Below are 22,955 nucleotides of genomic sequence, written 5' to 3' on the forward strand. Positions count from 1 at the left end.
TTTTTTGATATATTTTTTTTTCCATTGGAACCATCTGGCTGTTTTGGCACCCACAACCTATCTTATAAAAGGGCTGTGAGATTTCCACCTGCTCCAGTTCTTTTCAGTTAGCTGGGTCACTGGGAATTATGTCAAAACAAAGTTTACTTGACACATAATTGTTGGAGTAGCTGAAGTGAAGACTCGCTGCATTATTCTTAAAGTATAAATAATTCTGTTAATTTGTTGCATGGACTTTTTTTTTTTCAATTTTACATCTTTTGACTCCTTGTTGTTCCACTTAAAACCAAACAAAAAAAAAACCCAACCTGACAACAGAGGCCGAGTAGGAGCAAGTCCTCGACTACCTTCCATGTGGAATGTTTTGAAATCCATACTTCTTTTAACTAAGTCAACACACTTTGGTAAAATATTTTGGATTAAGATTTACAAGAGACCAGGTGGGCTCTGGTTGTTTTGATGTGAACTTCTGCTAGGTGATGTATGAGCTAAATAAACAAAAAAACTTACCAAAATAACCAGTAATTTAAAAATCTTTTACATGATGAATTCTGAAGTTTTTCAAAATCATTTTTATTATCTGATTGCAGTGGAATGTGGCTGTGATCTGGTATTTCAGAAGTCCTAAACACATGTAACCCCAGGATAAATCTGAAGGGCCTGTGGAAAACCAGTTCCTTTGAAAATGAGTTCTGTACATAAGAATGCTGCACTGAGAGAGATGTTTTTCTTTTATTTAATAAGAAGATGTTGTTTGCTTTAATTCAATGTAGTAATTAAAATTTTGGTATTTAAAGCAGATGATGACTGTTTTTAGTAGGTCTGTTGATGTTAATAATAAACAATTAAAAATTATTTTTATTTAGGATAAGCATTATTACAGTTTCTAGCAGTAAATACAAGTTACAGTTTGTTCTGCTAAATTGAGTATCTATATATGCAACACAAAAACCCCCAGCAGCTATTTGCAAATTACTGTCAGTGGAGGGAAGGTAGTTACTGAATGGTAATGTAATAATTCACTCCTGTATTCTTAAAAACAATATGCTATATGCTAAAAAGGAAATATTTTATATTCTTTTCTCTTGTTGCTAGGTTTTCTTTCTGTCAATACCCATTTATTATTTCTATAGCAGCAAAAAAAGTTATTATTCAAAGGGACTCTGAACAACAGATGATAAGTATTGCACGGGTAAGTCAGCGATAAATGTTCGTGTCTTGTGCCTTGGTATTTTAGTAAATTTTTTTAGATTGGTATTACACACAACCTGTCATTACAACTTCTAGTATTTCAGACTACTCCAAAAAAGAACTTAAGCTATTTTACTATGACTAGTCTACAAATGTCCACGCTGGATTTTTTAGTTATTTCATTTTTTTATTTTTATGTGCTTAATTTCAGGATGCTTATATATACCAGTGTTGTGGAGAAAGTTATAGTAATTTACTTATTCTTTTCCTCTTTTGAGAAACCGGCATGTGCTAGCATGCTGTGTTAACAAGATAAGTAAGGAAGATTAATTCTATGAGAATTTTAGACTGTTTCCTGTTTTATCCTGTGAAGATATGTTGTCACGGAAGACCAAGATTCAGCTGTATACTTTCAAGTCATGGAAGAGGTACTGCTTCTGGGCAGCCTCTTCTGTTTTGAAAGAGGCATTGTCTGCCTCCTTCAGTGTTAATTTTCTGCAGGTGCTAGGTGAAGCTCTTTTCCTCAGTGCTCTATGTAGCAGAACCACCACGTATCCATTCTTGTCTTGCTGGATGCGCCTTGTGAATAGCTGATTAAAGCACAAACCATTTCCAGAATCTATATTTTCAACAGTTTGGAAGGTTGAAAAAGTTGCTGCACAATTGCCACTTTCTTGTTAAACCTCCTGATAAGTTAGTTCAAATATAGGGAAAATGCTATCTGCAGTAGGAAAGAAATTGCTCTTCATCTCTTAGATGATACTGAAGCAGATATGATGTTAGGGAACTGTCTTTAATGCAAGATACTGAGAACTTCTTACATTTAATAAGTGTGGCACTTGGGTTTTTTAAATGAGGATACTGCATGTATGATGTTTCTTTTTCATTCAAATAGCAAAGCCTTGTGGATAAAGTCTCCCGCCGACAGAAACCTGACATGAATATGTTATTCCTAAACGTGAAAGTGAGGAGGACACACCTTGTTAGTGATTCACTTGATGAGGTAACAAAAAATCGTAAATGGTGTGTTGCTGCAGAATAGCTATTGAACTTAAATTTCAGTTTGATAATTCGTATTTAAATCTTTCTGCACAAAGAGATTGGGACTATAACTGCATAATACTAAATAAAAAGAACTTAATTACTGTCACAATTGCAGTGCTGCAGAATAGATTGTGTTAGACATTCTGAAATTCATTTTCTGTGCTCATACTGCTCCATGGATAAGCCCATAATGAACATACATGCTTGCATGTGGTATTTTTTTGTGTTTGCAATTTTTGTTTTAAAAATACAGTGCATAATTAGCAGGGTATGTAGGACTTCAGTCCATGATAGGAGCATGAATAGTAAGTGACTAATCCCTAATGAGTTTGTTCTGTTCTAATTCCCAGAATATTTTTGTTCTTTTCCTTTGCTAACTTCTCCATCTTATAAGAATTATTTTGGGCTTTTTTTTCTTAAATTCTTTTAACAAATTCTTCACATTCTTGAATGTAATTTTTCCTTTTTTAGAAATGAAACAGATGTGTCCATTAAAGTAGGCAATTCTTCAGTATCCTCTGAATCTTGATAGTTAACGTTATTTAATGAAATCTAGTTCCCTATTTGGCACTGAGAATGGCCTGATCATATTGAAAAATAAGTCCAAGTAGTGAAAACAAGATCAATAAATTCTGATTACTCATGTCAGAAAATGTAAGTTTAAACTTTATTTTCCTATATTAAAGCCTGTCTATTTTGGCCTTGTCTCCTAAGACGTAAGAAATATGAGTGGTAATATGAGTGGTAATACTGCTTTCTCTCAGGCATCACACTAATATAACCAAGAGCAACTTCAAAAGTTCTGACAGTCAAAATGTTCTCCTATTTATTTTTATTGTTTTTTCCTGCCCATTTCAGAGATGAATAAGAATGTATTATATTATTCATATTCTGAAAAGTATGGGGAGTGGCAGGTGGAGGGGGAAGATGTCTTATTTGTATTTCAGATTTTTAAAAATAATTTGGAAAGGAAGATCACTTCTAATAAATAGCTTGTTTCAAATAACATACCTGTAGTTATAAAATGTGTGCAACAGAAATTTACTTGAGCAGCTAATAACATGGAAATTATTTTGGTACATGCATCTTCCTGACTGATTTAAAAACTTTCTCTGGAGCTGACCAGTAGTTAATGATTTAAAAAAAAATTGTATAGGGACTTGATCTGAAAGATCACTGTTAATTATGAAAGGCCGTAATCTAATTCTTAGCAGGTTTTTTGCACCCCTGGATGAAATGCTGTCTCTTAGGACAAAGCAATGAAATGAGCTTTTACCATTGTCTAAAAAAGAGTTGTAAAAAGCAACTGATACATGCTGGCAGGTATCTTATGCTGAACTGAATGGTGTTCAGATATTGAAAGTTTTAGCTTACCTCCTTATTTCTAAATATTTCCAAATTATGTCGAATTATTTTCTTAATTTCTCATTTCTTCCTGGTAGAATGTCTTCTGTAAAAGGTACAAAATTTTATAGGTCCAAAATATTCCATACAGAATCAATTCATTGTATGTAGTATTTCATTAAGTCTGTTTGTACACCAGCCAGCTTCTTTTCAAGCCTGGAGAGTGACACTATGTACAAAGTAGTTGATGATGTCAAGTAGTCATAATTGTCTTGTTTCTGTAATTCAGTCATTGTTTTAACATAGTTTTGACCTATTAGTAGAACATTCTGCAAATTAATAGTTTAAGCAATGCAAGATCTTAGATACAGAGGTGTGTTCTCTATGGTTAGAGGTAGTGATAATATGTTAAATCTCATTTTTCTTCTTCCCTACCTGTTTTGCAATAGCTAGCAAGGAAGAGGGCAGATCTGAAAAAGAAGTTAAAAGTCACATTTGTAGGAGAAGCTGGTCTTGATATGGGTGGCCTGACAAAAGAATGGTTTCTTCTGCTGATTCGCCAGATTTTTCACCCAGATTATGGTGAGTCGTAGTAAATGTTCTCAAGTACAGTGTGAAATTTTGTTTGGACTCTGTGTAAACACTGCTCCAGGCATAATGAAAAAGTTTTTTTATTATAAACACTGGTTTCAGCACCAATCCAAAACATAGCTTTGTACTAGCTGCTATGAAGGAAATTATCTCAGCCTAAGACAGTGCAATGCTGTAGCGAATATTCAGGTGGAGATAAGGCCAAATGTATTAGTTTATCATCTACCATCCTTGACTCTTTCCTCTCATCCTGCATTTTCTCTTTTTACACTGCCCTCAGTTGTCTTCATATTGCTGGTTTGGGGAGTTTTCCTGGGTTTTGTAAGTAGCTACATTGGATGCTGTTACTGTGCTCAGTTCTAGCAAACTGCCGACCCCAATCTCCCATCAATGTTTCTGTTGGTAGCACTGAGAATATCTGCATGTTCTAACACTGTTTCTGTGACTAGGATGGGCAGAGGTTATGTCTTACTTGAATCTTTGCCATCGTATATTCTCTTTGTGGTATTTGTGTGGCCAGTATTCTTTTGTGGTCTGGGATAATCTCAGGAAAGACAGGTCCAGTCAGTGCAGAGACAGTGTGGGCAGGTGTGAGCCTGAATGAAATAGCCTGCCTCTGCTGCTGCCAGGACCTGTGAACCCATAATGAAATTTGCATGCCCAAAACAAAAACCAAGATTTTTTGAGCAAATAGGAGATTGTAAGACATGAATGAGCAGTCATAAACAGGCAGTCCAATCTACTTGGTTTTTATTGTATACAGAGAGGAATCTGGGTGGGTTTTATTCCCCACTCTAATATTTGTTAAATGAATCGGCTTTCCTAAACTGGGCATGTATACATTACTGCTGATTTAATGGGTTAAATTGTTTCCAGGCTGGCTTTTAAATTAGAAACATTGATTTCCAGGGACTTGAGTCTAACACCTGATAGTCATTGGTAGAATGCAAGAGCTTGTCTACCTTTGTCTGGGAGTGTTCATATCCCTTAAATCCGTGGTCCTTTGTTGTTTATAGAACTCCTTCTAAAGGTACAGAATTTTAAGTCATAAATATGTCCTCAAATCTGCTGAGATCATTATTTGCCTGTAGCCCTTTTTGTAGTAAAAAGGAGTCTGTGTGGAGACATTACAGTCATGATAACAGCCTTAATAGGAAACAATTTATCCTGGAGAAAGTGTTCTGTAACTTTGACAGTTCTGTTAGTAAAAGTGTTGTCAGCAGAGCTTGGTAACTGATGCGTTTGGAAACATTCAGAGTAGTTTATTTTTTCACCATCTCTGGCAGGGTTCCTTGCTTTAAAGTGTAAATTCTTTCATTGTTATGACTGTCAGCCAAATGTGGGAGGAGTTCAGAAATATTAATGTCCCTTCGAAAGGGATGGTATCCTCTGCTGTCTTTAATGTTTAAGTTGCAATTAATGTATGTCAGAAGCTTAGAAGGGAAAACATCACTGTTCTTACCCTTTGCAGGTTAACTAATCCTGCAGATTTAACTCGTGGAATTTAGAAACTCGTAATTAACTCAGCTGTCTGCCCTCCTATGCATTTTGCAATGCTTTGTTCATCTTGCTGTGGACAATTAATAAGTGGGATTTGAAACCTATTTTGTTCCTGCATCCCTGCTGTGTTTTAGTATGTGAACTTTACTCTGGCTTACATGCAACTGTTCTGTCGCTTCTGGTGAAAGAACTATCTGAACCTTTTGTGATGAGCACCTTTTTGAGCTAAAATTCAAAAGATAAATTGTTCAGGAGAGTAGGGAGGAAAAACATGAATGCAGATTTTGCCTATAATTTATCATAAGAACTAGATGTCCCTGAAACAAGTTGGATTTTCATTCTTTTTTTTAATCAAAATGACTTTGATTTTTCTTTTTATTTAAATATTATTTTTCACCAACTATATCTTCAAACATAGATTGCAGTGAGCTGTTGCATACAAGATGTCCTTAGAACTACTCAGTGCTTTGGTTTGTACAGGCTGTGGAAACAATCATGAACTGTTGGCCCATTTAATCGCAACAAATTAAAACCAGTCATCATGTTTCATCCAGTTTAATTCAGCATTGCTGAAGTTAATTTCACTGTTAGTGCACACTTATCTAGAGTATGTCTTGCTTCTCTGAGCAATACTTCTTAGGCATCTTGAAGCTGTTATCTGCTTTCATTATGTAGGTTTTTATGTTCTGTCACTCTTTAAAACAGAATGTTCCATATCTGATGCAAATAGCAGTCAAACTTGTCTATACTCATGATTTCAGTAGGATCTAGCTTGTCATTTAGACCCATGAGTAACTTTTTCAACTTCTCTGATAAAATTTTTTGGCAGCAAATGTGAAACTAACCCCTTTACTGCTAATATGTGTGTATAACATAAACATTTTATGGATTTCTATTCTAAGAAGGTAAAGCTTATGGTATTTGTATTATGGGATTCATGCCAGCATTTCTAAAGATTGTATCTGTTATTGACCTAGGAAGAAAGGAAGAAATAAATGATTTTACATTGCAGTAAGAAAATATTTGGTTAGACTGTTTAATGTTCAGATGCTGAAGTACAGTGAAGAAACAGATTGTACAGAGACAGTGCAGAATATCCACAACTAGAGGCCCTGAGGAACATGTTGCACCAGCACCCAACAGGGCTGGTGGGCTTGAGCCTGCTTCAGGCTTGGCACTGCCCTTGCTGGTCCTTCCCAAGCACCTGCCTGCAGACTCCTGCCACAGGTGGGATGAGGGGGCTGAGAACAAGCATGGAGATATGGGCACACCAAGGAGCACTTCTAAGGGTGCATGTGTAACAAAGATGAGGCTTTGTTGAAGTTCAGGCTTTGTAAAGGTCATGTTGCTGTTCTGCAGGCATGTTCACCTACCACAAGGACTCACACTGCCATTGGTTCAGCAGCTTTAAATGCGATAACTACTCTGAATTCCGACTGGTTGGAGCTGTATCCTTTCATGTCCACTAGACGGTGCTGAACCACGAGCCATCCCATGAGCTGGCACGGGGGCGAAATAAGGCACTGGCTAAAGCTCCTTCAGAGGTTGTATATGCAACTGTGCTCCATTTTTAATGAATTTTTTTGAATGTCATTCTAGCAAGTGAACTAAAAATAGGAAGAAAATGATGGTGTGTGGGTACATCATACATTTTACAGTCAGAAAATACTAGAATCAAGAATAAACATGCAACCTTTTTTTGTATATAAGTTGTAATTTTTAATGTACTTAAACCTCTGAGTTTCATTCAGTAAACATCAATGCACCTGTATGCATTAATGCTTCATTGATGGTCAATTGGTCCCTGTTGATCAGTATGTGGCTTTTTGCACTTTGCCAGTGGAGGTTTGGTTTTATATGTTTAGATTTATTTAAAAGAAACGTTGATATATTGAGCTCTCAGTAGAACTTATTGTGGATTGAAAATATATATGTATACAGTTCTCTTTTTTTTTTTAATAGCAATACTTTGAAACAATTTATTGTAGAAATACTTGTATAGGATATTATGAAGAAGATTGTCAAGTGTTCTGTCAATGTGCATCATATGACCATTTTAACCACTACTTAATTGTAATGCAAAACTGCATTTGAAACTGTCAGTCCAGAAAAAATTAAATCATTTCCATTCCTTCTGTTTGTGGAGCATGCATTAGAGTATGCTGAATAAAATCTTAAAATATTTTTTCTAAGTTACTAAAATACTAACTATAATAAGGCTATGTTAATTTTGCCCTTAACATTTGACATATATAGCTTATGGGACTTGCTGTATATAATAGCATAGCCTTGGATATTCGTTTCCCACCTTGCTGTTACAAGAAATTATTGAGTCCTCCCATTGTTCCCTGTGATCATAACACGCTTGTAGGCATCTGTGATGTCACATTAGATGACCTGTTTCAGATTATGCCTGTAAGTATTATGGGTTTTTAAGAAGCTAAATAACTGATTTAAAACTTGATTTGTTTATATTTAATGCTTGAGTTATAAACTGTTTGAGAACAGCTTTTTTTTTCAGTACAAGCTGACAAAGTCTCCTTTTCTTCTGCTGAAAACAGAAAATCTCCATGTTTTCTAGCATAGCAGTATTTTTCTATTACTTGAAGTTAGAATACCAAAATCTGATATGATTTTTCTGATACACATTTTCCGTAGTAGGAATAAAATTGTGACAGTTTATACTGAAATAAAAATACACATATTAATTAAGCAGTGAGTTTTTCTCTGTGCATGCATTTTAAATATACAGCTTTTTCCAGCATACTTTCTGTGTAAAGTAATGCTTCTGGCACGTCCTTGCAGAGTGCATCACTTAGTTTTGTAGATTCACTAAAGAGTTCTTACTCCTATTGTAGGAATTGGCCCACGGACTAAATGAACTTCTGTCCTATGAAGGCAATGTCGAAGAGGATTTTTACTCAACCTTTCAGGTCATTAAATACACAACTGTAAATGATTCTCAGACTTGTTCAGTAATTTTTACTGATGTTAAAATGGCAATGGAGTGACCTTCTATGGTGTAATTGCTGATTGTTTGTAATATAACTGCACAGGTTTCAAGACCAGTACTGTCCTGGGGCCTCTGGGCATACAGAGGCTGACTCTGTGATGGGGCTTTAAGCTGTTGTTCCCTGACAGTGTAGGTACCTCCAAGTGCTAACTGCTATGGTCACATAGCCAGCTGCTGGGGCATTTCCAGCTCTTTCTCTGACACCATCACCTTGCAATCAGTGCCCTGGCTTGCAGAATTCATCTGGCTGCAAGACAATCCCTTTTGTGTCTAACCCAGAAGCTAGTCAGAGCTTCCTTGCTTCCTTAAGACGCTCTGTCCAGGAAATCTCACTTCAGCAATAGCTTGTTCAAGTTGTGAGAGTTTTGCCTGACCTTTATGTCTTAACTGCTGCTTCAGTCAACGAAGTCTTTTTCATTTATTCATTGCTTTAGAACACATACCAGTTAATAAAATTTCAGGTTGGTACTTTTTAGTTCCTAGGTAAGCTACAGCAGAACAAATACCTTCTTAATTGTATGTGCTATTCCTAGATTGTTCTTTTGTATGAAAAACTCTGTGCCTCCAGAGCCTGCAGGTCAGTTTGACATGTGTAAGAGGCTCAATTTTTTTGCTTCAGATACTGATTTCTTGAGCAATTTGTTGAAAATTGTAATTTTTAACTTCTAAAAACCCAATAACCCTCAGAATTACAGCATATGGTAAAGAGAGAGACGGGGGAAATATATGGCATAATAAATACCAGATCTATAATTTATGAGAATATGAATGTATTTTCCAGTACTGACCTTGACTCCTCTTTTTCTTTAGGTTTTTCAGGAAGAATTTGGTGTTATAAAATCTTACAACTTAAAGCCAAATGGAGATAAAATTCCAGTCACAAATCAGAATAGGAAAGGTACCTCAATATATATTAATTACACGTATTTGGCAGATTAAAGTTTTTTCATTCCTGTAAGCCTAGGTTTTCGTTAACAGTGTGAAAATGAAATTACTGTAGTCCTTTCTAGTATGCCTACCAATTTAATGGTATCTAAAATGAAATGCCTTCATTTTTCATAATTCACTACAGTTCAGGAGAGCAGAACAAATAACTGATTAAAATTATTGTAATGTAACAAAATAAAATGTTTTTTTCTTTTTTAGAATATGTGCAGCTCTATGTTGATTTTCTTCTCAACAAATCGATCTACAAACAATTTTCAGCTTTTTATTATGGATTTCATAGTGTCTGTGCTTCATATGCATTACTGGTAAGAATAGAGTGAAACACAACTCTTCACTTCTGCTTTAAGTGTTTGACAATGACTTATCTAAATTAAACAAATTGTGCTGGTTAATTTTAAGATTTGTAAAGAACATTGATTAATCCATAGGCTTGATTAAGCCAACATATGTAGAAAAAATTAAGCAGGTAATCAACTGTTCTCTGCAGTGTTCCATTGCAAACAGATAAACCTAACCTGAAGAGCTTTATTTATCAGTACGCATTCACAGATGCTTCACAGGCTCTCTTGTGAATGTTTGAGGTTTCTCTGTATTCCCTACAGTTATGAACTGCAGAGCAACTATGTCTGTGTGCTCCTGAGTGACTCCTCTGAAAACATCTTACTTTTTCCAGGAAGAACACTCAGTGAGGTTGAGATTAAACATTCTTCTCTCTTCAGTCCTGTTTGGCTGTTGGAATGACTTTGTCATTTACATCATCCCTTCTGCACTGAGAAAGAAGAGGCAGTTGCAATTTACATGAGATTTTCTCAGTGCCTGTGAAATTAGTGAACTATGACGCTTGCAGCAAGGCGAGATGTGACTGACTGCAGGGAAGGTTCTGGAAGGAGAATGAGAATCCATTGAAATGCCATGACATACTGCCATGCAATATTGTAATATTGTAGTAAATGAATAAGTAGATTCTGCATGTGCAAGTTTAGTGGTTTATTGTCATAAGTACTTGCTTTGCACAGCAGTGGGTACAATTAAGTGCCAAATTTTGTCAGCTACCTCCACTGGGACTGGTCAGTGTAAATTAAATTGAAATTGTAACCAAAATTGACATCAAGACCCTCCCTCAGAATTTCATCCATAAAAACTTAATTTTCTTCCTGACACATTTGTAATCTAAACAGGTGGCAGGCAAGTCAATGTAATAAATGTAAGAATGAAAAAGAGGTGAGGTACAAAGGAAATATGCTAGAATATTGTCTTATCCGGTAATTTGCTTTTTACTACCTGCAATAGTAAGAGATTGTTCAAAGTGCTGAGGGATTAATTTTTCTATAATCAGTATATATCCAAGTCAGAGACTTATACTGAATGATATTCTGTTAATTTTTCTATAATGACAAAATAAAAATTTAATCTTAATATAGTAGCATAATTTCTCATCTAAAAAAAAAAAAATATCTTTTATCCTTGATTTCTGGCAGCTGCTTCGTCCAGAAGAGGTTGAAATTCTTGTTTGTGGCAGCCCTGAACTGGACATGTCTGCTTTACAGCGAAGTACCCAGTACGAGGGCTACCAAAAAACTGATCTTACTATACGGTAGGCTTGTGTTTTTTATTCTAAATACTGAGTTTGAAAACATCATAAAATTTTAACCTTTCACCAGTATTTCACCAAAATCTCTTCAAGGATAATCTGAGAATGATTGAATAAAAACCTATTTCCAAATAAGACAAAGATGCTTATTAAATTATCCTAGGTAGGAAGAGTTGGGTCCTTAATGGTGTGTGTTGCTGAATATCCTTAAAAGGTTCTGACTAGATGGAAGTGGAGATAGTTTAAAAAGAATAGCTTCAAATCCTCCATAAGAAATCTGAGTCTTTATTTTTATTATCCTGTCTTCTAAAAATAGTCTTTTTTTTCCAATTCTCTTTGATACTAAGGACATTTATATTAGTGAGTGGAAAGCATTTATCTTTGGAAGGTGGGTTAGGGTGTCATTTGGCAAGACATAATTCCAAAATTAATAAAACATTGTACTTATCAATTCCCTAGGAATTTAACCTTGTGTATTGGGATACTAGTGATGTCCTATATATATTACATTAATTAAATTCTCAGTAAGTGACATTCATCATGTAGTACTTGTGGTTGTATTATTATCTTCATACTGTTTTGTCATGATATTTCATCTTGCAACATTTTCTTCTCTCTCTGCCCTGAGCATAGATACTTCTGGGATGTAGTACTTGGATTTTCTCTTGACCTTCAAAAGAAGCTGCTACATTTTGCAACAGGAAGTGATAGGGTACCTGTGGGAGGAATGGCCGATTTGAATTTCAAGATTTCAAAGAGTGAAACATCCACAAATTGGTAAGTAGTATTTTTGGATTTTTAAATTTTTTTCATTACAGTGTTTCCCAAGAGACCTTATTGCTCTTGAATGTCTTTTTAAAGAAGAGCAAACAAATATACAAGAAGAAACTTCATGGAATCCTTTAGTTTGTCTTCAAAATACCCATTTATTGATTGCATAAATTTTGCAGGTGACTATCTAACATAAAATTGTTTCTCAGTCAATGTTTATATTCGAGGCCTGTAATTCTTTATTTATAGAGATCCCATTCATGTTTTCAACTCAAATAAATTATTCATTTAATCATTCTTATATGACAGCTGAACAAATGAAAATATACTTGAATCACCATTATTTTTACTGAATTCTTTGAATTTTATGGCATTATTTATAGCAGCCCTTGCACCTGCAGAAAATGCTTGCATTTTCTCTTGACAGTCTAAATAAGAATTTTAACATGTATGGCTGCAAAGATGTAGCATTCCTTTAGGGCCTCTGGGGTATGGCTGATACAGAAGTTGCTCAGAAGATATCAGAACAAAGCAGTCTTGCAATTTCATTGTGAGGATTAAATTGTTCATGCCAAGTTCTTATGTTTCTGGTAGTGTTTTATTTTGTATTGAATTGACTTGAGACATTCTACACACTTTCTAGCTAGTATTTTCGTTCTCAGGACTGGAAAAGTCAGTTTAAGTAATTTGGAAAGCTGTATAGAAAAACTTGCTGCTCTGAAACTTACTGATAAGCAGTAATTACTGACTTTATCTAGATTTCTCAGACATTTAGGGTAATCAAAATACTTAAATAGAATTATAGTTTCAAAGTAAAATTTTTTGGGGGTTTTCCATGGAGAGCCGAACTAAATGCATAAACAAAATGAACTTTGGTTTTGTTTTTAATTTCAATTTATCTTGTTACCGAGATATTTCTAATGCTGGTTCCAATGATGTTAAAGGAGCATGAGCATCTGAGGAAAAATGAAGAAAAATCAGTCAACATTGAATCTCTGTTTATGTTCCTTCTGTAAATTGTTATTTTTCTTAGAAATGAGAAAATGGATTTTGAAATAGTGTGCATTTTAAACTGATGTAGATTTGTTTTGCAAGAGAATTGTTGCTGTCAGACTGCCTGCACAGGGATGAATGGAGATATGTTGCTCACACAATAGGATCAAAGAATATAATAGCAATAAGAATTGGCAAATTAGTGAAAGTTTCTCAACTTTCCAAATTCTGAAGCATGTAACTCCAATCTGATTGACAGATCTTTGCTAATCCTTTAAAGGGCAGGGAGGGGAAAGTAGCTTGAGTTTTCACATCTAGGGAGTTCAACCCCCTTTCCAGGAGGTTTACCAATGATCATATGCCCTTCAAAACACTGAGGGATTAAATGAAAAGAGAACTAGAGAGCTTTTGAGCCACATAATAAAGTTTAACTTGTAAGTGTCCAAGTTTTAGAAATTTTTCAGTGTGTTTTCCAAGTATTAGGGGGAGCTTCAGCTCATTGTCTTTCTCCTCTCTCCCCTCAAGTAATCAGTTGTAGGACCAGGCCATACCCTCAGTGCTGTCCTGCTTGTCACTTGAAAATTTAAAGGACAAGATCCCTGGCTTGTTTTTAGCTGAGGCTCATCAAACTAATCTGTTCTAGTGAGAAGCAGAGTTTCCAGTGTTTCAGTCAGGCATTCCTTAGTATCTGCAATACATGTATTCAAACTCTCTCTCAGAAGAAACTTGCAGCTGAAAGTGTCCAGCATTTCAGTTGGCTGAGGGATGTCTGTAAGGATGTGTTCTACCTGGCTGACCTTGAGTTCTGTATCCTCACATAACTGTGGTTCATCCAGGTTTATCTATACCTACTGCAGGACCCACCTTCCTTCACGTTGTGCATTCTGACTATACCCACATTTTGTGTTCAGAGACAATATGTGGTACCTGGAGTTTCCAAAATCTGGAAGGAGATGTTTCCAACTTAACAAAAAAATAAAGAGAGGGAGTTGCAGGCAAACAGATTCACCCGAGGTGCTTATGACCAATAGTGGTGTTATTTGCATTCAGCAGAACTTGAACCAACATTAGGATAAATGTTTCTTTTACCGGGTTTCTTACTTAAGTAATGTTTAACTGAAAATGTGTAGGCAGTTGGCAGTGTTCTGCTTCTATTGCATTATTATTAAGTGTGTTTTGTTGGGTATTTTTGAAATTATTTTAGGTTACCTGTGGCACATACCTGCTTCAACCAGCTTTGCCTCCCTCCTTACAAGAACAAGAAGGAACTGAAGCAAAAGCTGATCATTGGAATTTCAAATGCAGAGGGGTTTGGTCTAGAATAACGTTTAATAATCAAAGAACAGCATTTTTATGTAGCATTCACTCTCTTCTGATTGTGCCTTTAAGCTTTTCATTATGTCTCTTGATACCAGTTTTATCTCACTTAGATTATTTTTTTTTTTAATTAAATGTGAAGTGTATGTTTTCCCCTGAATGGCAATACATTTACTGCTTGCTTTGTCACAGAAGGTAGCTTTCTTTGTACAAAAAGCTTGTCTCTTTGATAAACAAAACCTAGCTTAGGCAATTTCTAAGTTTTAGTTTTTTCTTGATAGCACTTTATCATTAATCATAATTCCTTTACATCAAGGTTTCCCACTGGGAGATAATATACAGAACATTTCTTTATTAGTTAATCCCAGTGGTAGAATGTTTTCAATTAACATTAATAATAGAGAAATATACAACATCAGCATGTAGCCATTTTTTCACAAAGGCAAATATGAATTTTAGTCTTTATAAAATGTATGTAGTTTTATTATTCTGGTTTTCCTTCTTAGTGAAACCAGTTGTCTAAGAAGTATGTAAATAACTGCCTGTGAAGAAATAGGGTTTTGATAGTGCCATTTACTGCTAAAAATTATTTTTTATGAATAAGAGGTTTTAAAGGTTCTATATTCAGTTTTTACACTTGATTGTACAAGAGTGTTAAAAGGTATTTTTTCAGCTTGGGGGGATTCAAGTTCAAGCTACAGGTATTAAGGAACTTGTATGTTCATTCTTTACAGCAAAATAACCAGATCTACTGTAGCATTATAGTAAACAAAACTAGATATTTAAAACAAATTCCACATATGGTGAAATGCTTTCAGGAAGAGGATTAAATCCACAGTTCATGGCAAACTGATATAGTGTATCATGCTAACATTTTTTTAGCAACTCTGTTGAAAGTCTTAAGTAAGATGTGACAAAAGTGAATACAACAACATTTCAGAAGAATGTTGAAGCTTTCATTAACTTGAAGACCAGCATTTAAAGACAATGTTTTGTGTTTTTCACTGCACAAACTACATGAAATGAATAATTGGTATGTCTGCTCTGAGTTATCAAATTAGGAGCTGGGAAATAAATGGTTCTAAAATACTGATGTAATTGTAAGTCTGGGTTTTATTCATTAAATGGAAAGAATTTATTAGCATGCAGTATAGTATTTTTAAATATGAATAGCTACTGTGTGTTCTATAGATTTTTCTTGCAGCTGAATGAGGCCCAGATCATTCAAGACACTTTGACATCTAATTTGTCAGCTTTCCCCATTGACTTCTGCTGGGGCATGGATGATTAAATATCTTGTAGTGTCTGTGCTCAGATATTATATTAGTCTTCTTTTCTCTCTTTGTATTATTTACATATAATCAACAGATTAACAAATTATGAACAAATTAATCTGTCTAATTCATAGTTTCAAAGCTGTTGTGGATATTCTTCAATAGCGAAGTGTAAATTTGGTTTTATTCTATATCTTTATGAGTTACTGGTGATTTTACTGTTTTATTAAAGCAGAGATAAATATTAGGATATTTTAGAATATTTGGCAATGTATTCTTTGTGCTGTCCTTGAAACCAGTAGTAAAATTTTTGTTGACTTTAGCAGAGAACTAAACTGGGTTAGCACAGAGAGTGTTAAAAGCAGCACTGAAAAATTCTGCATTTTACATTGTTTCTCCCAAATGGAGATTTTAAAATAAATTTTAACTTACGGGATTTCAGATGCTAAGAAATAAATGAAACTTTCACCATTGCACTGAATGAACTAGACAGCTTCAAGCAATGTTAAATTTCTAATAGCTGAATATGGTTGTAAAGAAATCTGGAAATAAACACTGCCCCCCTTCCCCTCTCTGTAGAATTGGATTCATGAAAGGTTGGCTTATGAATAAAGAGCTATACAGTTTATCTGAAAACATGGCAAATTAGCCAAAATATTTTTTTATGGCTCAAGCCCACTTTTAGTAACTATTTATCTATTATTGTTAAAATAAAAGCTTTATCTTCTCATTTTCACTGAATTGCACTTTGCCTTCAGTTTAGTTTTATTTATTGGAACTTTTTTTTTATTTAATGTGTAATATTACCTCAGAATTCTAAAAATGCTATTGTATTTGCATCAGTTTTTAAATAAGATTGTCATTCAAAGACATTTTATATATTTCCTGATGTTGATAGATTAAATAGTAAATTTTGTATTTGTTAAATGAAAGCATTGCACTGTATTTATGAAATAAGACTCAGATAATTTTAAAACTTTTCTTCAACGATGTTTTACTGTTCTTTTGTCTTGCCCTGTAGTCCAGCAAATCTTTTTTTATTTCCATTATTGTTTTGTACCATGCAAAAGAAGTCTGGTTGTATAAACTTGTTCATTACTAAGTATCTATTTTTATGTATTAAAACTGTGCAGTCATTAAATCAAATATTTCAATTTTTGGCCTCACTTGTTTAATTTCAGATTTCCAAAACTGATCATAATGGGTTTAAGATTATTATCAACTTTTCTGCTTTTGGTTTATTTTTCTTTTAAAAAATTTTCTTAACAGTAACAGTTTGGCTAAAACATTGCATGACTCACTGAAAAGAGACTAAGTTTCAACTACCAGACACGCACCAAGAATTATATTTCATAATTATACTCAAAATTACAGGTGTTCTAGTGCATACCAGAGTGTAATAATGCTGTAAAATAGCATGGGTGCTCAACACGGAGCCAACAACGGAGGCAGTTTCTCATGGAGAACAGAAGGCTTCGGGGACACCTCATCACAGCCTTCTGGTACCTGAAAGGGGCTTATGAAAAGGAGGGAGAGGGAATTTTTTATACAGGCACATAGTGACAGCACAAGGGGAAATGGCCTCAGACTGAAAGAGAACGGGTTTGGATGTTAGGAAGAAATTCTTTACTCAGAGGGTGATGAAGCCCTGGAAGAGGTTGTCTGGAGAAGTTGTGGATGCCCCATCCCTGGAATTGTTCAACACCAAGCTGGATGGGGCCCTGAGGAACCTGACCTAGTGAATGGCATTGCTGCCCACGGCAGGACAGTTGGAACTAGATGATCTTTAATGTCTCTTCCCATCAAACCGTTCTATGGTTCAGAGATTCTAACTTTATTTCCCTTATTTTTTTTTTTTACTACCTCAATTGCAAGACTATTTTGAGGTGCACAGAGAGACAAAACCACAAGCTGTTGTATGTTTTATCTTGTGTATTTTTTTGCCTAATTTTAACATTAAAGTCAGGAGGGACAGGTAACAAGAACATCGTGCTTTCTCACAGGCATAGGTCCTGATCACAGGACTGTTATCTGACTGGATTCAAACGTGCTTCTTGTCTTCTTTGTACCATTCAAGCTACCTACAGATGGCAGCAAAGATGAAGATTGAAATAGTTTAATAAGAGGTCAGACTTTCCTCTTAACTAGCAGTAATGAGGTGTTGGTACTGGTCGACATGCTCCAAAGACAAATGATATACCCATTGTTATTCTTCATAGCTGTGGCATTTAATATTCTTTTAGAATCCCTCTTTGGAAAAATATCTTAAAGGTTCTTCAAAGCCTCTGTTTTAATGTCCTGACTGTCAGCTGATCATGTGTTTTTTCTTCTAGAGCACATCGTTCTTTTCCAATAAATTTGTTTGAGTCAAGTAAGTTTTCAGTCTATTTGTAATTTTTTTTTCTTCAGGGTCTGTGCTACTATGGTGAAGTTCCTTGCACTTTTAAATATTCATAGCATATAAGAAAATAATAATGGAACAGCCTGGACTGCCACAGCTGTTTTACTTGTTTTAGAAATGTTCTAATTAATAGTCGGATAGGTTTTGCTGTTAAATTAATGAGCAAAAATGGGCCGCCAGCGATCTGCACCTTTCAAATTGTTAATTAAATTCTTACTGAATTTTTTAAACCCTAGTGGCTTTATGTAAAATACAACAGATATGGCAAGGGTTCTTATGGTCTGATGTAGGTATTCTTAACTGTAGAGTGGATTTTGTTTATTTGGTTCTTTATAACATGATTTCATATTAACCAGGAGAGATGCATTGTTCTCACAGAGTTCTTAGTTATCTTTACACCAGGATCTCTGGCAGCTACCATACTATGGATAATAACAATCCAGCTTCCACTAGTCTCTGTGGGCATTACCAGAACAGAACTATTTGTAACTGTGTGTATGTTATTCAAACCATCTTGTCAATGGGGGTTTACTCAATGTGCTTTCAATTTCTGCTCTAGCAGAGAGCTTGAACATTAATTTCTTTTGCTATTTATTTTGTGTCAGTAGCCATACTGCGGAAAGGAAGAACTGTGTTTTGTGCCCTGGAAAATCAGTCCAGCTGGATATGAGGTAGCCAAAGCACAGTCATTTTGAAAACAGTGTGGTTTAAACTCAAACACGTGGGTCTTGGTTTTGGTTGTCTTCTGGTGAATTAGTGTAACCTCACACACCTTGTTTCCAAGAACTGTGGTGGCAGCATATACAGTGCTTGGGGGTTTTAATAGTTGCCCTTAATTAGTAGGAAGAAATGGGTAGATGAGCCAGTAACATATGCCACACGGAGCAAAGAAGGCACTTAATTTTTCATCTCACTTTTCTACTTTACAGAGAGATCTTTTCCCAAATCTTTCTGGATTCCAAGATGAAAAAGTATCCTGCCCGGATTTTAAAACTCCCTGACAAGACATGTTCTGTGATACTAAATGCATCATATTAATTCTTAAATGTTCATTAATAGAAAAGTTAATTAACCATGGCAGATAAATGTGGCCTGTGTAAAATAGAGATGAGCACAGCAGCAGAAGAGAAAAAATTTACTTTCTTATAGAGAAGTTCAATAGAATGGCTTTTTAGTTGCAGAAATCTAATTTTATTTCCTTAGCTAATGAGGTTTAATTTTTCTAGTTTTTAATTTCTTAAAGAGTTTAAGAACTGAAATTATTTTTCTTTAATTCAATCACCATGTTAGATAAAGGTACATTTGAGTAAACTGTAATATTTTCCTGCATACACCACTGTGTAGTGCCTACTGCATTGTCTAATTGTACTGAAATCAGTGAAATGTTCTACATCACTATTCCTTTGGAATTCTAACTTTTCTGGCAATTTTTACTGTGAAAGAAGAGTTTTTCCAATCATTAAAAGCATTTGTATTTACTGAAACTGAAGCTTTTAAAGTAAAAACATAGATTTGTTTCTATTGCATATAAACAACCTCACTGCATTTTGGTTTGAGTGGTTTTGTTTTAGGACTCAGAATCTATTCAATATCGTATTTCTGCATATTGATTGAAATGCATTAAGCTGTCATGTGAAATGGCACATTCTGGAAGGTAAAAACTCACTTCCCAGTAGCTTGTGCTACTGGAAGTTACTGTAAATATATGAAAAGGATTCCAAGGTTAGTAATTTCTTGCTTTGCTTTGTTAGTTGCCATATAGGGGTTGAAATCTCCTAACCTATTACAACCAAGCTGTGTTTGAAATACCTGGGGGATGTTTGCTTCATCCTATTGATCATCTCCTAGCCCATGCTGGCCCAGTTGCTACCGGTGATGGGTTTCACATACTTACAGGTGTTTTTAATTGTATTTCTTACATTGGCATATTTAATATGCATTAATTATTCCTTTCAAAAAGTGAACTCAGTTTCTTCAACACTCTGTAAGATTAGGCAAGAACTCACAGGTGCAGAACTAAAATCTCAGTGAAATTAGTTTGGAACACTCTTTCATTTTCCTATACTTGATTTTAAGAGTTAAACATCATCCTATAATCAAAGCTGTTGAGGCAACATCAACTCAGCTATGCTGAGAACTGTGTCTTCTGTTCCTCATTCCCTGTTATTTTGTGTAAACTACTATAGGCATGTGACCAAAACACAGGAGATATGATAGGAGTAAGTTTTTATGTGAAAGTTATAGTGTTGGAATTTTTTTTCTCTCTTGGCTTGATTTCTCATCCCCATGTGCTACTTGTAGTTGTGTGTGTTTTTCATTTGTAACTATTTGCAATTTGTGCACTGCAGCTGGGAATCTGAAGGTGTAATTGCTTGCATCATTTTTCATATCATTGTTCAAAAGAAAAAAATTACCTGGATTTTTCTTCCCTGTCTTCAGGGCACCAATTGATGCATCAAGGCTTTTCTATTTTGTGGTGCAAAGGTATTCTCGGTTGATCTTTTGCCCTTGAATTTCTTCTCAGTTTATTTGTTGCCGGCTTTATTAGTTGGTCTTATTAATTATATATGACATAAGCATGGCTGCTATGCTTAATCGTACATTCAGTATAGCATTTTCATACTTGCAGGTGCACTGTGAAGAGGAAATTACTACTTTCATCCAGCACAACCAACCCTTGGTTAATTTCTGCTGTCATTACTTACAGCAACAATCTGCATTCTTTGTATAGTTATGCTGCCTTTCACCGTGTTCGAGATCTACCATCATTCATAATAGATAGGTAATTGTAGAATGATAAATGGAAGCTTTCACTTTGAATTTCCCTAGATTAGAAAATCATCCCTTTGGCAATTTGTGGCATTTTTTTTCTACTTTTTTTTTTTTTTACTAGACCTTGGGTTTTATTTTGCATTTTCTTGAGACACAGGGTAATTTAGGGGAATTTAACAGACATTTTAGAACTGAGTTGTCACTTATCCAGGTTAATTATTTGGCTAACTCACTTGTCAGTCCTTAGCCTAGCTGCATGCAATGTCAATCCTCTATTTGCAGCACATTTTCACAAATCAAAGTGATTCTAATATTAAGGAAGAAAATATAGACAAAGCTGCTGCAAAAGGATAGTGATGTGTCTAGGGTAGAACTTGTAAATGTGTCTGTGCCTCTTGAAAAAAAGGCTGATGGAAAACAGTGGTTCAAGGCGGTGGCAGGGGGAAGTGGAGAGAATTGCTATCCTTCATCTCTCATTTCTGGGGAGCTACACAGAAGCTACATGTTGAAGATATCCTGTATGGGAGAAAAATTGCTGTGGGATAACACTAGAAGCTTCAGATCAGTCATTGTCACTCAGTCTGCTCTTCCTTTTTGTTGCTATTAGCTTATTATTTGAATTACCTTGGGAATGTTTGCTTTTTTCCCTATTGATCTTGCCGTAGCCCAGGCTTACCTAATTTCTGCTAGTCATGGGTTTCACATGCTTTGATAGAATTCAGATTTAAATTGAGGAATCGAGCTCCACTTACAAGATGAGAAGGGAGGCAAGGCTTGTCTTGGACCATCTGAAATCCCAACCTTTTTGACAATATGTAGACAGCTGAAGTGTTAACAGTATCTATCTCAAGTCTGTCTTGGGGGACCCATTTTTGACCAATCCTGATGGCAGTGCTGCTTGGAGACCTTGTTTGCCCAGGTCATATCACAGAGCGCTGCTGCTGCAGAGCCAGTGCAGAGGCTGCAGATGGGGCTTGGCAGTGCAGCAAGTTGGCTGCAGCCCTTCACTTCAGCTCTCTTAATGCTTCTCAGTTTTTCCATTTGGATTCATTAGCACTTGTTGATGTCAGTCAGTCACCGAAGGCCAGATCTCAGCTGAAGCTTGCTGAGAGTCTTGCCTCTGTATTCAGTTTTGATTTCTCAGTCTTTTTAAAACAGGTTTTGCTAGAAATTGATAAGTGTAGGTGAGCAAATAAATTTGAAATGTTGGTTTGTTACAAAATTGATAAGATTGGTAGGTCAAATATCAGTAATTTCTTTTGAAGGAAATAACTATGGGGGAAAAAAGCCACAATCTATCTGCCTTTTTTAGGTTTCACTTGTTCATGCTTTTTAGCATGTGGCCACAGAGCTGTCCTGAAAATGTCATAAATGCAAAACCCTGATGTGCTAAATTTCTGCAATTAGCATTTGTCCTTAATTAGGTCCATGTAGGTATCTCTGTGATTCCTTCACTCAGTTTGAACCCCAGGGTCTTTTCAGCTCGGGGGCCGAAGAAGAAAACCAAGAAGCAGGAGATTCTTGTGTATTGGGTGGATCAAGTACTACCACCAAGTTGTCAGCCAGGTGGGTGGTGACTGTTAGGAAGTTTTTTAAATCAAGGCAGTTTTGGAAATGTGCAACATTGATATAATTGCTTCATTTGTCTTAATTATTGCAGATTAAAGGACAAAACATCTGTACCAAACACCATTTTAGAGCTTTTTATTAATAACAGCTTATCAAACATAAAAGCAGTGATATAAAAAGAATGTGGAAATTTATTGTTAGGATCTCAGAGCTTCATCACAATTATTGAATATTACTAGTCCAAAGTAGCCAAATAAAATAGTCTCGTATTATCTTAGCATATGGTACATTCTGGGTATTGTATGTCTGTTATATCTTGTAAAACTGGGTAACAGCCTTTCCCATCTCTTGCACTGTTTTTTTAGCATAGGCAGAATGTGAAGAGAGAACCACGGAAAATACTGAACCAAAAAAAAAAGGGTTGTTCATTTTTGTGTATTAAAGGAATTAAAGGACAGGGTTTCTTGGATTTGTTTAGTTTTGGTGGTTTTATTGGTGGTGTTCCCAGACTGCCCACAAGCAGAGCCACAGCTGTGGGTGAAGGGAATTAAAAACCAAGAGGTAACTCTAGGGCAATGTTCTAGTTTGTAACTGCTCTTGACCTACTATCTAGCCAGTAGTGTAAGTGCTTATTTC

At 35.3% G+C, this 22,955-nt stretch overlaps 1 protein-coding gene across 1 annotated transcript in view; it reads left to right on the forward strand.

Moving 5' to 3' along the window:
* The window catches only part of HECTD2 (HECT domain E3 ubiquitin protein ligase 2), a 37,249-nt gene extending 20,510 nt beyond the window's left edge, over positions 1–16,739 (forward strand). The window contains exons 11-21 of the mRNA XM_027648064.1: positions 1,096–1,192; positions 2,087–2,194; positions 4,029–4,161; positions 7,030–7,118; positions 7,927–8,085; positions 8,529–8,603; positions 9,494–9,581; positions 9,830–9,936; positions 11,110–11,225; positions 11,856–11,999; positions 14,191–16,739. Coding sequence (XP_027503865.1) covers positions 1,096–1,192; positions 2,087–2,194; positions 4,029–4,161; positions 7,030–7,118; positions 7,927–8,085; positions 8,529–8,603; positions 9,494–9,581; positions 9,830–9,936; positions 11,110–11,225; positions 11,856–11,999; positions 14,191–14,311 — 1,237 coding nt within the window. The 3' untranslated portion in view covers positions 14,312–16,739. The remainder of the gene's footprint in view (positions 1–1,095; positions 1,193–2,086; positions 2,195–4,028; positions 4,162–7,029; positions 7,119–7,926; positions 8,086–8,528; positions 8,604–9,493; positions 9,582–9,829; positions 9,937–11,109; positions 11,226–11,855; positions 12,000–14,190) is intronic.
* The last annotated feature ends 6,216 nt before the right edge of the window (positions 16,740–22,955 follow it).

This window comes from Corapipo altera, unplaced genomic scaffold (genome assembly GCF_003945725.1).
Source record: "Corapipo altera isolate COAL_440 unplaced genomic scaffold, ASM394572v1 56, whole genome shotgun sequence".
NCBI classification, from domain to species: Eukaryota; Metazoa; Chordata; class Aves; order Passeriformes; family Pipridae; genus Corapipo; species Corapipo altera.